The sequence below is a fragment of the Poecilia mexicana genome, unplaced genomic scaffold (assembly GCF_051168715.1).
Source record: "Poecilia mexicana isolate PSO_F unplaced genomic scaffold, ASM5116871v1 scaffold_15, whole genome shotgun sequence".
Taxonomy (NCBI): Eukaryota; Metazoa; Chordata; class Actinopteri; order Cyprinodontiformes; family Poeciliidae; genus Poecilia; species Poecilia mexicana.
The window spans coordinates 18,320,269-18,336,221 of record NW_028263384.1 but is presented as its reverse complement, the minus strand read 5'-3'; the positions used below and the strand labels follow the sequence as shown (position 1 = coordinate 18,336,221).

General features: G+C 41.5%; 1 protein-coding gene across 2 annotated transcripts in view; it reads right to left on the bottom strand.

The window, feature by feature from the left end:
• Positions 1 to 12: 12 nt before the first annotated feature.
• The window catches only part of LOC106915155 (vinculin-like), a 38,951-nt gene continuing 23,010 nt past the window's right edge, over positions 13 to 15,953 (bottom strand). Inside the window, exons 5-22 of one of the 2 annotated variants that reach the window (XM_014982564.2) lie at positions 15,755 to 15,877; positions 14,676 to 14,836; positions 12,586 to 12,676; positions 12,335 to 12,482; positions 12,088 to 12,241; positions 11,774 to 11,949; positions 10,370 to 10,560; positions 8,682 to 8,881; positions 8,304 to 8,432; positions 8,005 to 8,154; positions 7,795 to 7,903; positions 7,393 to 7,695; positions 7,170 to 7,294; positions 6,079 to 6,264; positions 4,828 to 5,004; positions 2,886 to 3,089; positions 2,313 to 2,417; positions 13 to 2,218 (exon numbers count right to left, since the gene is read on the bottom strand). In XM_014982564.2, coding sequence (XP_014838050.2) covers positions 2,072 to 2,218; positions 2,313 to 2,417; positions 2,886 to 3,089; positions 4,828 to 5,004; positions 6,079 to 6,264; positions 7,170 to 7,294; positions 7,393 to 7,695; positions 7,795 to 7,903; positions 8,005 to 8,154; positions 8,304 to 8,432; positions 8,682 to 8,881; positions 10,370 to 10,560; positions 11,774 to 11,949; positions 12,088 to 12,241; positions 12,335 to 12,482; positions 12,586 to 12,676; positions 14,676 to 14,836; positions 15,755 to 15,877 — 2,879 coding nt within the window. In that variant the 3' untranslated portion in view covers positions 13 to 2,071. The remainder of the gene's footprint in view (positions 2,219 to 2,312; positions 2,418 to 2,885; positions 3,090 to 4,827; positions 5,005 to 6,078; positions 6,265 to 7,169; positions 7,295 to 7,392; positions 7,696 to 7,794; positions 7,904 to 8,004; positions 8,155 to 8,303; positions 8,433 to 8,681; positions 8,882 to 10,369; positions 10,561 to 11,773; positions 11,950 to 12,087; positions 12,242 to 12,334; positions 12,483 to 12,585; positions 12,677 to 14,675; positions 14,837 to 15,754; positions 15,878 to 15,953) is intronic. The other variant, XM_014982569.2, reaches the window with a different exon arrangement.

Below are 15,953 nucleotides of genomic sequence, written 5' to 3'. Positions count from 1 at the left end.
ACATGTCGACTCTTGTTTTTATCATAGTCTTTATTCTTTCAAGGCACAGCAGATGTTGGCAGGGCTACAGGCTATCGGAGTACATTCAGCGTGTGGATTAACGTCTACGACGTACAGCTCCACACGCCGAGTCTGTGACGACTACAGTACGCCTCTTCCCCCCAAAAAGAAAGAAAACGGGTAACAGTCTGTGCTGCAATTCAGAACTTCATCCCTAATCATACCAGGGACGGCTCAGTAATAGTGTTAAAATGAGACTACACACACGCACACTGTCTCAATGAGACATGTACATTTACCCACCCAGTTTTTTATTTTATTTTTTTTAAAGAATTTGTTAATGGAATGAAAATATGCATTTACTCCTTTAGTTGTAAGTACAGTTCTGGTTGGAAATTTCCATACACTCATCCTGGGCATAAATGCCATGTTTTTGTTGTTTTTTTTTGTCTTTTAATGATTAATTTAATAAATACATAAAGCAGATTTAAAGATCTTTCTTCAGCTGCCATGGTCGCATCCAGGGAACTGGTAAGGAGGTTAAAAAAAACCTCCCAAAAAACAGGAACCCTCAAGCCAAAAACATCTTGTAACCCACCGTAGTTTAACATCAGCTGAGAGGAAAGAAGCCTGACGATTTCTGAAGAAAATAAGTCTAGGGAGACAAATTCTGAGCAGTTCTGACACAAAAAGAAGAATGGAGGTAAGGTGGGGCTTTTAAAAAGAAAAAGAATGCCAGATAGACTCAAGCTTGTGCAGTTGATTCTTATCTTAAAAGCCATTAAAGTTGTCTGAAAAAAAAAACAAAAAACAAAACCAGATCAAATAAATTGTCTGGAGCAAGAATGACATTTATACTGATGAGTGCAAGTAAACTTCTGACTGGATCTGTATGTGACATCAGTTTTTTTCTTTCAGCTTCTTTTAATTAACAAACTTAAACCACTAACAATTATTTAAATGTTTAAATCTTTAAAAAATATAGTTTGTTGCTCTGGTTATTACAGAACTACTTCTCAAAACCACCGGGGTCATCTAAAAAAAAAAAAAAGTAAAAAGAAAAATTGCATCAGAGAACTCAGATTGGGACGGCTAAAAGCTACGTTTGCTCTGATACTGTAAATCCCAAACAGTTCAACTGTTGCAGAATGCAGCCACAAAAGAACTACAATTAGATAAAAAATGCAAAGCAGAGAAAACATTCAAAAAGTTTAGTTTTTTTGGGGGGTTTTTTGCTAGTAACAAACATCAACCATTACTACAGCATCTTTAATGAAACTGATCTGCATTATTTTTTTTATAATAACCTGGATTTTGAGTGTTCAAACAATTCAAAGGGACTTTAAATAATGCAAAATAAATCCTTTGGCATCATTAAATGTAAAAGTTCATAAAAGTAAAGGCCTGTTAATCAGCTAAACTTCACTTTCTCACAAATCAATACTGTCATCTTTATTAGATGTTACTAACTTTTAATAACCATTTTTTTTATTTTTAAACCCACAAGATCTTTTCGTTACTGAAATATAAACATCACCAGTGGCAACAGTGATGATGCACCTCTGATGATTTCATAAATTTTCAGATGACTGAAAGTAAACATGAAGCTCACTCAAGACTCTTCATTTTAGTCTCAAACTTGGTGAATCCTCCATGAAGCAGACAATTATTGTATATACAACATACATTACAAAACCAGGACTGAAAAACAATGCAAATTTCAAACATCCTCTAAGCGTTGAGAGTCTCCATGTCAGAATCTGCTTTTAGAAAATAGAAAATGAGTCATGCAAAAAATATATACCTAGGATTTAGATAAAGTCTAATAACCCAAAATACCAAAAATATATATTAAAAAGTCTCCTGATAGACCTGTGTGTTTCCACAGTTGAGGACCAAAGCGAGCCAAGCTAAATTCCCACCCATAAATGAAACCTGCATGGTAACAAATCAAAGACTCCTGCCTAAAACTACAGGGGAGAATGGCTCAAAATCCTGCAGTTTCCCCTCGATACGCCTGCTCAAAATGAGAGCGGCCGTTGATACTTTTACTCGGCGAGGGCAGGTAAGTTCATTGGTACCAGGGCGTCTTGCGCACCCAGCGGAGGGTGAATCCTGCATCTGTGCGGATCTTAATGGAGGCAGCTTCTGCTTCTCGCACCGTCTCCTTTACGGACTGCATCAAATTCTGGGCATTGTGGACCAGCATCTCCGTGGCCTGGAATGGGAATTAAACGAACGAGGAGCGGTCAGTGAATATGTAACAGGATAATACTGTTTTCCTGAAGTGCAGACGTGTCATTCTGTGCTACCTGCTCTGACTCCTCTTCACTAATGTTTGTTCGTCCCAGCATGGTAGCTTTGACGGTGGAAAGGATCTTCAGCTGAGTGCTGATGGTGGGAATTCGTTCACAGACCTGCACAAGGGGAGATCGTTTAGAAACTACAGCAGTCAAAGTTTCAGATTAAGATTAATCTAGGAGATCTGGTCAAAGGAGTATCAGAAAACATTTATTTATATTTTAGTTCAAATACGAATTTTGAAAATTATTCATATTTTTCCCTCAAATGTCAAAAGAAAAATCGTACTGCCATTACAACACTCAAACACCTGAGCAGCCTTTTGCATGTTTCACCAGGTGTGTTGCTGATGTATCTTGATTCGAAGCCCTCCTCGCCATAACCCTAATCTTTAGCTTCCCACGCAGATCTTCCAGTAAATTTAAGTCTGGATTCTGGTTGCTCCACTCAAAAACGTTAAACAACTTACATTTATACTAAATGTAAGTTAGTCTAAATATTAGTAAATCTATATATAAAAAAAGACTTTAAACCTGAGTCAAATCTGCACTAGTGTATGAATAATTTTGTTTTTTTTTTTTTACCTGCAGCAGGTTCGTCCTGATGCGTCTGTCTGTGCACTGCTTGGCCACTTCTTTAGCCAGTCTCGTCACCTCATCCGAGGCCTTGGCGATGTCTTTTGCGCACTGAATCAGCGCTCGCTTGTTTCCGCTCCCGCCACGCACCAGCCGAGACATCTCAGCCATCAGCAGAGCCATCCGCTTGGCTGCTGCGATGATGTCATTACCCTGTGCAGAGAAAAAGGCGGGTGGCGAGAAGTCTAAGCAGCCGTAATCAGAGGAGCAGGGCGTTGCAAAGCATTCACTAATGTAGAACAACAAAATAGTGCCGTGAGGTAATGAATGAAATGACCAAGACAAGCATCAAATGTAAGGATGTTTAACAGCCCACTGCATGCAGTGTCCCAGCCGTTTATCACGTTTTTCACTTTTAACGATCATCCTGACATCACAGTCAAACTGAGGTTAGTTTTCTTGCGAGGTAATGCCGTGGTGCTGAGATGATTAGCGCAAATTTGAAACGACAGGAAGCTGAAGCGGGTTTTCATACTGAGTAAAGCAGGTGGTTAGATGTCAAAGCTGCATCACCCTGGAGTCTTTAGGAAACTGTCATCCTTGGCCTTACTGGTTGGCCAGCCGTAGCAACAAGAGTGAGACTGAAGCTCCTCCACTGAACCGTTTTATTCATGAACATGTGGAGAGGACAGTCGTTGACCCACTGTGAAACTTTAGCAATGGGATCAGCATACCTGTGTGTGTCAGCCATCTCTGAGTAAAAAAAACAAACAAACAAAAAAAAAAACACAGCAGCAGTGAAACAGCAGCTGCAGCTGGTGGGGCGTGTCCATGGTGGGAGATGCACAGCTGATGGTTCACACAGCCGCGGTCACCGTCTGCTAAAACTCCAGGAAGTGTTTCTCGTCCTGCATGGCCGTGGTCTGCATGCTTGGGTGTGCCGTGCCTTGCAGCAGTATTCATACCTCTCAAAGATTTGAAAATTTTGCCACCTTGCAGCAACATCTCTGAATGCGTTTATATAGATTTTATGGAACAGACCGACAATCGCCAATAGACCAAGTAGTGCACACTTCTGAAGTAAAATAAAATGATGTGTGGTTTTCAAAATCGAGACGTGCTAAAAGACAACGGCTCTTCTTTAAAATTGAAGCCACATGTGGCAGAAAATTAATACTGGTCACCTCCCTGGACACAATATCTGCGAGTTGAAACTTGCTGTGGCGATCCTTTTCTTCAGCAGAAACAGGCAAAGGTGACGTAAAGACAGACAGAGTTAAATATGGGGATATCCCGAAAGAAAAGCCGTTAGAGGCTGAAAAAGACATAAGACTGAGCGGAAGTTCAAGTTTGAGCCTAAACATTATCAAATCAAAACATACTTGTGTTAGAATGGCCCAGTCAAAGTCACAGGCTTAATTTATTGGAGAATCTTTTGCAAGACTTGAATTTCTTTGCTTACAGACATTCTGCTGTGCTTCTCTAAATACGTCTGTATTATGTAGAGGTGGTAGAGACATATCCAAAAAGATAGACACTTTAAACAGCTGCAAGAGATGGTGCTCCAAAGTAAGGACTCAGCGGTGTTGAATACAAATGCATGCCGCACTTTTTAGGTTTTTATTTTCAATAAAAAGAAAACTGAAAACCACATATCCTTTTCCTTTCACTTCAGAATTATGAACTACTTCAACATTGATCTGTATGAAGTCTTTGGTAGTGCTCAATTTAAACATTTTAAACGGGTTTGAATACTTTTGCAATGCAGCGTATTTCAGGGTGTGTGTGTGGGTGGGTGTGTGAGTGGGCTCAAACAGGGCTAGTAGATTCTCCCGGTAGTCTCAAACCTTGGAAACCGTGTGTGTGTGTGTGTGTGTGTGTGTGTGTGTGTGTGTGTGTGTGTGTGCGTGTGTGTGTGTGTGTACGCTCATGTGCATGTACGTGCGCAGACCTTGCTGGACCACTTGCGAGCCTCCTGGTGGAGAGACTGGGCAGCTGCCAGAATGGGCTGATTGACAGGCTGGTTGGACGGCATCATCAGCAGCTCTGGCTCATAGTCATCCTCACCATCAGTAAACTCATCTTCATCATCTACCTCCCTCTCCTCTACTGCCTCCTCATCCTCAGGCTGGGCCAGGCGGGGAGTAAGACGAGTGGAGGGGCGGGGGATTTTTGTGGTGGTCGGAGGATTGACGCGAAACAGGGAGGGAAGGAGAACCAAAGGCGGAGGAAGGGGGAGAAACAAAGGAGGAGGAAGGGTAGGGGGAAGCAAAGGGAAAGCAGGTGGAAAGGGAGGCATTTAGTTCAGTATGAGCAGCACTGAATGAAAGAACAGAGGACAGGTAGTTTAACAGAAGCATGGTGAAAGAACAGGGATAGGGAGGTGAAACGGCACGCCAAAGGGGCAAAAAACAGCTTTGATGGGAGAGGAAAAGAAAAGAGGACAGAAGAGATCTGCAAGGAGGGCTGCGAGTGCATGACGTGCCTGAGGGGATGGCTGAGTGGACAGTTCAATGATCTACCATCAAACAGGATCTAACTGCACCCAAAGTCAGCGCCTGCCTTATTACTGGTAGGCTAAAGAGTTGAGCAGTGAGCATGACAGAGCACCTTAATGAATTGACTTTTTTTTTTTGCACCTGTTTTCAAACAGATTTCTCATATGAACAGAAGATCAAAATCAGCTTTTTCAAAGAAAAAAAAGCTTCAGAGGAACTGAAAAGGAGAAAAGTTATGAGACACAAAGAGATGATAAGAGGATCCTTGGCTATCCTTGTTTTTATCCTCAGTGACAAAACTTGATCATGAAGTGCCAATGCTAATAAATCAATCAATGCAACATCAGGTCCTATATTAAGAAACACCTCAATATAGTATGCGGAACAGGCTCCTTGTTTTATCCTTTTGTTATGCACTTTTCTTACATTTCTCCATGTAAGTGCGCGTGCCTTCAAACCGAACAGATGACAGTTTCCAGTTTTCCTCTGAAAGTGGAGTCGAACCGCCGAGCTCCACATTTCAGGACAACAAAAGAAAAATTCAGATTTTCTCAAAGAAAATCACCGGAAAAGCATCTTGGTGCCAATGGAGAGCAATGGTTCCGCTCTGCAACAGTAGCTTAAATATTTTCACTGAAACAGACACTTGGCATAGATTTTTTTTCTGTAAAGTAGTATTTATGAGCGTGTTTGTTTGAACTGACTTTGCTTGACCACTTGCGCGCTTCGTCGTGCAGCTGCCTGGCCGCCACCATCATGGGTTCGCTGAGCACCTCGCCGACCTTTTGCTCCGGGAACTCCTCGTCCTTCTCCTCCGGGGGAGGGGGACGTGGCGGAGGCACCTCGCCCTCCGGCAGCGGGGGTTTAGGCGGAGCCTGCTCGTCGCTAACCTGGAAGAGCAGAACTTTACACTCATCTTCATACTTTTTACCCCTCATAATGAGCATGAATTTCTTACTTTTCTCTTCTTACTCAAACCTTTCTCTTTCCCAGAACACGATCATCTTTAAAAGCAAAGAGTTGCTTCACAAGTTTGAATTTACTCTGATTATTTTTCTCTTAATTTCCACAAATGTCAATGTTTCATGCATGCCAAATCAAAAGCAGGTATTTCTCCTAACATTTCAAAACTGTATTTTTTTTTTCCTTGACAAGATGGAGACCTGCAAGTTTAAAATTAGAAAGCCTAAAGGACACAGTGATGATCGAAGTAATTTCCAAACAGCTGCAGTATCTCTAAATTCTCGAATTTTAACTCAAAGATGGTTCACTCTAGTTGGAAAAAAACTCAAAATTTATGATAAGAGATTCTCAGATACATCTACTCTGGTTTTGTAGAAGAAAAAGTGCGCTAATGTTAAATGTGCTCCCTGGACAAACCTTGAACATAGTAAAAATCGTTGAACTTTGGTTTAAAAGACATTTGTATTAAGGGTAGCTTTTGCTTAATGCACTTTTTGTTTTAGTTATTCTGCAAATACAATTTTACTTACTTACTTTACTTAAAAACTAGAGAAAAAATCAATATAAATGTACTTGGGTTAAAGTTTAACCCAAATATCAATGAGATTAATACTGTATATGGATTATCTGCTCCAAATAACCCAAACATATTTACTAGAGCCTCTAAATATGTTGCAGCACCTAATAAATTCAAACTCCACTCATATCTTGTTTCTAAAAATTATGGCAGTTGTTTGATGTATGATCCTTACAATCTGGAGAAATAGTGTCTCAGATATAACAACTAAACCTAGAGGAAGGCAGACAGTTTGAGTAATTCGTATGTGCCTACATGGAGCTGGTCCAGGTCAGGAGGCGGAGGCGGGAAGTCTGGTTCCTGAGGCTGGAAGGCTTCTCTGACTTTTCCCACTGCAGCCAAGATCCTTTGACAAGAGTCCAAATATGCTTTCTGTAGACCTGTGACCAAAGTCATTCAGAAGAGAAGGAGGTGAGAGAGAAAATAACAGCAACTCATTATTGCAGCATCCTTACATGGCTGCATTTGGAGCAGTAACCTTTGTCTTGTATGTTCCCGGCCACAGCCTTGGCGTCCATCACCATGGGTGAGATGGTGTGAGAGAGGATGTCAGACGCATGTTTTACGGTATCTCTGAACCGGGGATCTTCAGAGTTCTCCACTTCCCTCTTGGCCACCAACAAGACCCGGTTAGCTCGTCTCGCTATGCTCGTTGCCCCGGCAACGAGCATTTGGGGCTGAACGTTTGCCATGGCAACTCGGCACTTGTCAATGTCTTTTTTAATGGCTTCCTCAGAAGCATCCAACAAGGATTTGGTGTCTATGGCTTCATCGACCAGACCTAAGGCACACATGGACGAAAATGCACAATCAACTGAACATGCAGTTGCTGAAATTGCAGTGAAAATTTAAATTTAAAGCAGGTCAAAAAAGCCCTTACCGGTCAGTCTCTCCACATTGTCAATCCACTGGTTCTTCATGGTGTCAAAGTGCTCATAGGCCGCTTTGTTTCCTGGATTCTTTAGCAGGATCCGAGCAGCGGAGGTCACCTGGAGATAAGCAAACACAATGCGCTCGGATTGAGTTTGACAACCATGTGCCTCATCAGTCTGCATCATTATGCAGGCAAAACTAAAATAAACAGGCACACCTGCGGCGTCAGCTCCCTGGCGTGTTTCACGGCAGCATGAATTCCCTCCACGGTGCTCTTATTCGCTGTTCCCACGGCGGCGGCCTTCTCTGCGGTTGCTCCCAGTCGTCCCGCGTGGGTTTCAAAGTTCCCTGCACGTTCTTCGAAGACCTTCGAGAAACACTTGTTTAGGTCTAAACACATCAATCCTTTTTAGACAATAGCGTCAAAAAAGTCTGGTGTGATAAGAGAACAACTGTTCGGAGCTGAGACCATGTTTTCTTTTTTTGTGGTTGTTGTCGTTTTGTTTGTTTACTGACCTCCTGCCTGTTGGGCGCATCAGGAGGAGCAGTTGCAGCCACCGCCAGCAGCTTGACGGGCGTGGTGGTGTCGCTGAAAACATCGGATACCTCCTGGGTCATCACCTCCTGCATATGCTGCCTCAGGTCCTGGTAGAAGCAGAGAGTGCTGCATCTATCCACAAGATGGAGCTCTGAACTAACGCTTTTTGTTACATCATCCTTAATGACTGAGTCTTATCTATATTTCTTACAGGATTATTTTCTCCACAGTGATTGTCAGGCAACTTTATGATCTTAACTTGAGTTCATTTATGTTGAACAATAATCCCAAGAAAAGCTTTATTTAAATATAATCCAGCTTTTCTTTTTTTTTTTTTTTTTTAAGTGCAGCGATACCTTGAGGGTGTCCTGCAGTTGTGCCGCTGTGGCTCGTGCATGAGGAGCCTCAGCCTCTCCCCTGTTCGCCATGTCTGCTAAAGCTGTCATCAGCCCCTCTGTTCGGTCGCAGCGCCCGACCATGTCCTGTCGGTATGGACCCAGCAGGCCTCCCGCCAGCCTCTTCCCTTCTCCAACCATTCCTCTGATTGCTGCCTGGCCTGTGGAGTCACGAGAAAAATATCTAAGGACAAGAGTACCTTACTGGTGCTCAGTCAGAACAATGACAAGTGAATGTTAAGGCAACGGTGTCAAGTATTGCCTGTGCATTGACTGCAGATTTTTTTCTTCTTAAAAGGGAGAAGCTGATTCTGTATTTTTTGTTGCAGAAAAATCAACAGTGTTGTGAAATTATTTGACACTTTAATGATTTATTTTGTTAGCCTGATAGCCCGAGTAAATTAAAAAAACAATTTTCATTGTTCTGTTTCTTCTCGATTGTCAAAAATAACCCTTGCTGTGATTCGCTGGAGTCCCAAAGAGTCCCTTAGAAATGCCTTTGTAATCCTTCCTAAACAATACATATCAATGGCTTTGAATTTCTCTGGATTCAAGGCATGAAATATTTCAGCCCACCTCATGTTGTCAAATAGATTCTCTTTAAGTGATTTGTTGATCTGGTCAAAGAGGAATCAGAATTAATTTGTGATATAAAAAGAGGGGCAATAATATTTGCACAAAGGGTTACAGGATGGCTTTGATTGCTTTTTCCCACAATACATTAGATCTTCAAGTTTTGTTGCCAGGTTATCTCTGTCCAATTTTAAAAGTGTTTCAGATGAGAATCTGAAGCACTTAAGAGCAACAACAACAAAAAACAAAGACAGAAGAAATTTCTTCTGCAGAAGAAAATACTCTTTCACACCACTTTAAAACATAGGCTTGGCCTGGTTTCTGTCATCTCATTGAGGCTTAGCTAGGCTCCTACGCTTTGCTCTCACAGATAAGAAAAATGACTCTTTCTAAAGCTAGAGACAGCAGTGGCTTGGAAACATTCAGTCACTCTTTTTTTTACAGTGACATTATTAAAACTACAATTAAAAAGCTACAATATTTGTTAAGATCACTGTATGCTACCAAAGCTAAGCTACTAGCTTAATGAGATAATAGTAGCATGGCAGAAATGCAAAACATTCAGCAATTCAAAACTGCTACTAATTTTAGCACATGGATATTCCACCAATTTTATTACTTTTTATCATATGGTGAGAATTTCAATGCGGCCCGTGCATGAATGTTATAGTGTTTCATTTTATCTGTCAACATGGCTGACAGTGAGCAGGTACCTGTGTTCCACTCTATCCTCTCACACTCTGCTCCCAGAGGGAAGCATGGGAAAGAGAGGAAACAATCAAAAGGAAGGAAGGAAGGAAGACAGCGGAACAAAGGATTAGGAAACAACACTCTGACAGAGTAAACCGAGTCATTTAGTGAATCATGCATGAGTTGAATCACAGTGTGAATGGCAGTTTCCTGAGCGAGTCACTTGCTGTCATTACAGCACAGACAATAAGCATCCCACATCTTTCATCACTACGTCTAGTAACTGATGCAAACCGTCCACTACTTCTGCACAGAGTCCACAAGAAGAAAACACAAAAAGGCAGAACACCGTTGCATCCTTTCAGCCACGATGCATGTGAACGCACCTACGCCTCTGTCATCCACCCCGGGATTATTCACCCAGCGCAGAGCCTGCTCCATTTTACCCTCCAGCGTGACAGCAGGCTTCGCTGGTCTCATGTTGGCCACCGCCCGGTTGGTCTTGGACTGCAGGTTCAGCAGAGCCGCTCCAATCTGCTTTGCCAGAGCTCGGGCCTCTGGACTGTCGCCTTTACCCCTGTCATGGTAGCACATGCAGTAAATGACTTCATTGGAGGAAAAAGGGAATTTACCATACATAGAGAAAAAACGTTTTTTTTAAATCTGGCCTTCATACCCATCACCTGGCTAAGGTCTTGCTTATTAATATGTTAGATGGTTTTTTAAAAGGGAAATACCTTTTGCAAGCATTTATTTCAAATTTGACCTGTATCTTTCCAATAAAATGAATGTTTTAAAAAAGACAAATAATTTCTCCTTTCACAAAAAATGTAGAAATATTTCTAACACCAATCTAACAGATTAAAGACTTAATTAAATTAAGTCTTTATTTTGTGTTCCTGGAAATCACACAGGAATGATGTGTGTTGATGCATACGCCCTGTTCCAGATTAGATCAGGCTTGATAATTCAGCTGTGTATACAAGCACAGCCACTTAGCTTTCTTTTATCATTTAAATGTATATCTCTCCTCATGACTATCCAGTGCTGTATTTCAGTGGGTTGCAAAAATATTTATACCCTTAAAACCTCAGAGAATTACATGACTTATGTGACAGACTGAGGGAAAGAATGCATTTTTCATTTTGATGACCATACAACTTATAGTCAGGAGCGACTTATATGTTTTTTCCCCACTTTAGGATGCATCTTTTGACTGATGCATTACATATAAATTAATACTGATGGTTATTATCATCTGCAGTCATGAGAAAAGCTAATCATGGGCTGAAAGTCAGACAGCCAGAAATAGAGAAATGAGTCTACAACTGGGTTTAATTTGTGACTCAAAGCAGAGAACATTTTTGTTCAATATATGTAGTATATACTTTTGTCACACATACATTTATACATTTCGAAGATGTTCCTCCCATTTCACAACTATACACCAGTATTGGTCTATTACATAGAGTCCTATTGAATATATATGGAAAGGCAACTGTAGCAGCTATTTTGCGGCGTTTTTCCTTTTTCGATCAGTTAAGCAGCTTGTTTATTAAGTGATATTTCCCTTTAAATTCTGCCCGTTATCCTCCTTTAAGTGACACCACTTAAATTAACGTAGGAGTGATGGGTGCGGTTCACAAGCAACAACACATTTTCCACGTGGATAAAAAAAAAGCCACCTATCAGTGGCTCGTGGTTGCAGACTCCATCTAGAAGAAAAGGCCTTACGAATTAAATATTTAACCTTAATTACTGTTTATGCTTGCAGTCAGAGGAAATCGTACTGTTTGCGCAGCTCCATGAGCCGGCCGGTGAGTCCTGCTATCTCGTTTATGGAGCGCAGGATGTCGTCCCTCTCCTTGGGGTCTTCACAGAGGTCTGCGATACGTTTGGCCTCCGCTAGAAGCGCTCGGATGTTCTCCTCTCCCTCAGGACCACCATTAGGATCGGCCAACCATGCCTGAAAAAGCAGGATGTAGCAGCATTTACATGTGATGTACAACACTGAACACAGTACGAGCTTTTCTTGAAAATAAACTGAATAAAAATAAAATAAAATAAAAAAAACTGGAGGAAGCTGAATGTTTGTTTATCTGACCTGGGCAGCATCCAGCCTCCTGGCAATGGCCTGCTTCGCGTTGATTAGAGCTTCCAGTCTCCGAGCAGCACTGTCCACTTTGCCAAAGAGCAGATCTAAGCCCTGCAAGCACTGGCCTGTGCGCTGCATGCAGCCTGGAGTCTGGCCCTGGCCTCTGTCAAAACCCACAAATACGGTCAACCGAAGTACGAGATCAGAATATGCAACTTAAACACCCAGAAGGAGGAAGCACACACAAACACACTACCTGACACGCAGATCCCCAATCTGATCAGTCATCTGCCCCAGAGCCCTGCTGGTCGCCAGTATGTCTTTCCTCTCCCTCCCAGCGCACAGCTCTCCCACCTTACCAGCTTCGTCCAGAATGACACGCAGCGCAACCTCGCCAGGGTCTCCTGAGGAGGACAGAGAGGCGGAAGCACAGAGATGGGCATGTTGAATGAAACGAATGTGTTCCAGCTGAAGGTTTGTAGATGCCAAGTCTGAATCCAGGGCTACCTGGCTGTCCTTGTGGGTCTTTGAGCCAGCTTTTGGCCTGCACCATCTTTGATTCGATCAAAGCCAGGGATCTTTTCAGGGCCTCCATGTCCTGAAGAAAAAAGAGAAAACAATGATGTGTATTAACTTGGAGTTTAGCTTTTTGATGCAGGATAATATATACGAAGCTATTTCTACAGCTACGGTATGGCCTGTTGAGTTTTGGACTTGTAAGGAAAAATTCTGTAATCGAGTTTTTGGAAACTGGGTACCAAGGCTTAAGATTTAGGACATATATTGTTTCAAAACTAATGAATTTTACACTACTACTACTATAAGACTACTGCAGCATTGCCCCTCCCCCACTAGTGCTGTGCATGGTCAGATGGCTGAAACAGGGATATGACACTTTCTCTCTCTTACAAGAAAATATATTTTGAAATATATTCGGAAGTAAAACCAGTCATGGAAATCGCCAACAGCCTTGATTTGGGAAACTAAAGAGACCTGCCCATCCGTCGATCTGTTAAGCAGTCATCTGCAGGCTGCAGATATCCTGATTAATTAACAAGCTAATCTAAGCTTGTTAGACTTGTTTACTCCGTGAAGAGAAGAATGGCAATGTCTGTAAAACAGGGACATTTTCTTGAAAGGGTTAATAAGAGAACATTACTTTTATAAATACTACTACCACTACTGCTATTACTAATAATATTAGAATAACCTGCGGATAGGAACTGATGTTCAACTTTCAAATCAGGCAGTATTTGTTGAGACATATGCCTGTGTCCTATATTAATAAGTGTCACCAAAATGAAGTGTTTTTATTTAGCTTAAAACATGTAATTTTATGTAAAAAGCAGAAGACCTAACATAAGATAAATGATAAGATATTTAACTTTTAGGGGCTTTAGAGTGTTATCAGCTAATATAGGTAAAAAAAATAAAAATAAAGGCTTGTGAAAACTTCATTTTATAGGAACTTATAAATCAGTAAAATAATCTTCTGAATAAGCTTTTGCTACATTTACTACAAATAGTGGACGCTGAGTTGATAGTTATCAGTTAATCTTTATAAACCAGTAATTAGCCAAACGCTTGACTGGAAATGAGGACTGAATAAGAAACGGGAAAATAATAAAGTTCAGCCTCCTCGCATATTCAGAGAAACACTTTTGACTGCTTCCTGCGAGGAAAACAAAAAGCTTTTTCCAGCTGGGAGGAGAATGAAACGCTCAAGTGGAACAGCTCAATACAAGCCATCTATTATGAATGTGTCTGGACAGCAACCAGCTTATTTCTATAATTCATGACCCGGCGTGAGGATGGCAGTCATCATATGCCAGCACTTTCCCCTCGCGAACTGACAGTAAGTGCTTATCACAGCTCACACACTTCGCACGCAGTATCCCCACAGCAAACATATACAGACGGACGGACAGATCATTGTCTGAGGACGCTGTGCGAGAAACATGCAGGGGTTACAGGTTGGACGAGTGAAACAGATTTCACTTCTGCTGCAAACTCTTTAGCTGATGCTCTGGACATCACTTCTGCGCAGTTTTTGATTCTCTGTCAAGCAACAATCAGCTGCTCATTTTCGACCATCGGACATGTACTGACAAACAGATGCACATAAAACCATTTACTGTAGTGATGAAGCACCTTACATCACCACATCTGCTTAGAAGTTGACACAAACACTGGACACACTTGTTTTCGGATACCTGAGTGACAGATATGCAGAATGTAAGCGTGAGGACACATTCGTGTGTCGATCAGACACAAAGAAACTCATACACCCACAAGCTTGCATGCTGGAGACCGCAGAGGGGGAAAGAGACAGGCTTACCTTCTACAGGAAGGAAAAGAATGAAGGAAGGAGGTAAAGAAAGAAAGAAAGGAAAGGGAAAAAGAAAAACCAAGAGTTACACTAGCGAGCAAAAACAAAAGTGGAGACAGAAAGTAAAAGAGTGAATTTTTCAGAGATGCCCCTCAGTGGGAGAGTGTTTGTCTTAAGTTCGACTTTGTGTCAAATGTTTGTGGGCAAAAAAAAAAAATAAAATAAAAATGACAAAAGTCAATTTGCTTATGTGTCAAACAGATTTTACCTTGTTTGCCCAGGCGTCTTCATCCCACGTGGTGAGCTGTAAGACTCTGATGATCTCGCTGATTTCGGCGCTCATCTTTTCAAACGTAAACCTTCGGTTCTTCTCAGCCTCCTCAATGCCGGCTCCTCGGCTGCTTTTGGTTGCCACAAAAATCTTTATAGCTGAAGACACAAATTTGATCGAATTACAGGTATTGCCAGATGAATGTTTTAGATAAATAAACTGTCTGCTAAATTAGCTATTTCTCTTGAAATCCCTCACTTATTCCCGGTTATTAGGTTAGTTCTGTTGCGGAGGCATTTCAGCCTCACGCAATGGAGAGTAGATTTGATTTGACCTCAAAAATTTGAGAATTAAATCAAGTTTAACTTTAGATGTTTTTGCAATTTTAGTATCCATTTGAAGTGGGAATATTTTACCAAAGAGACATTTTGCTGGAACCGCTTTATCCATTCCAGAACAAGTTAAGATGTGTGATTGGGATGACATATAAATAAACTGAATTGAATTGAACATGCAATCAAATATTAGTGGAGGTGTATGTACAATTTTGACCGCAAGTAGATTAGAGAAAATCAGAATTCAAAGATGCATTTTTGTTTTTTCAAAGTCTGTTGAATGTGTGTGGTGTGATAATTTCACTCTGGAGACGAAAATGTTGCTTAGACAAATCCTTTACCAGCACAAAAATTAAAATCACATTGATGATGCATATATGTAAACTTCTGACCAGGCAGCATAAGTGAATCATACTGTTGGGAACTGGACCTTCACGTTTCAGCTGATACTGAAATTTTGCAAAAAACTCTGTGACTTATCAATATAAAAATATTAATTAGTGCCTGTATCCCAAGCTAACTTACTTGAAATCTTTTGCAGCTACAGTAATAGCTGAAATGTTTCATCTCCTCAATATATGTTCAGTATATCAGACTGTAGATGAGGAGCTAGTGGGCGATGCATTGTCAGTCTCGCATCCCAAGCACCTAATGACTGTAATTACCAGTGTTACTATAACAACGGCTGGATGCTCTGCGACCTCCGCTGTCGTTTGCCCACACAAGTTCACCCGTATGCACCTGAGATGAGAACGGGCAGCAGCTCCTTGATGGTGTTCATGGAGCTGACGAGCATCTGTCGGTGCTCTTGGTGGGTCAGTTCCTGCTGCCGCTCCTCGATCATCTTTGACATCTTCGTCATGCCTGGTGGAAAAAACGGAGACAAAAAGCACGGCCAAATGATTTTCAGCGAGAGTTTGAGGCGAGAGTACGACTCAAA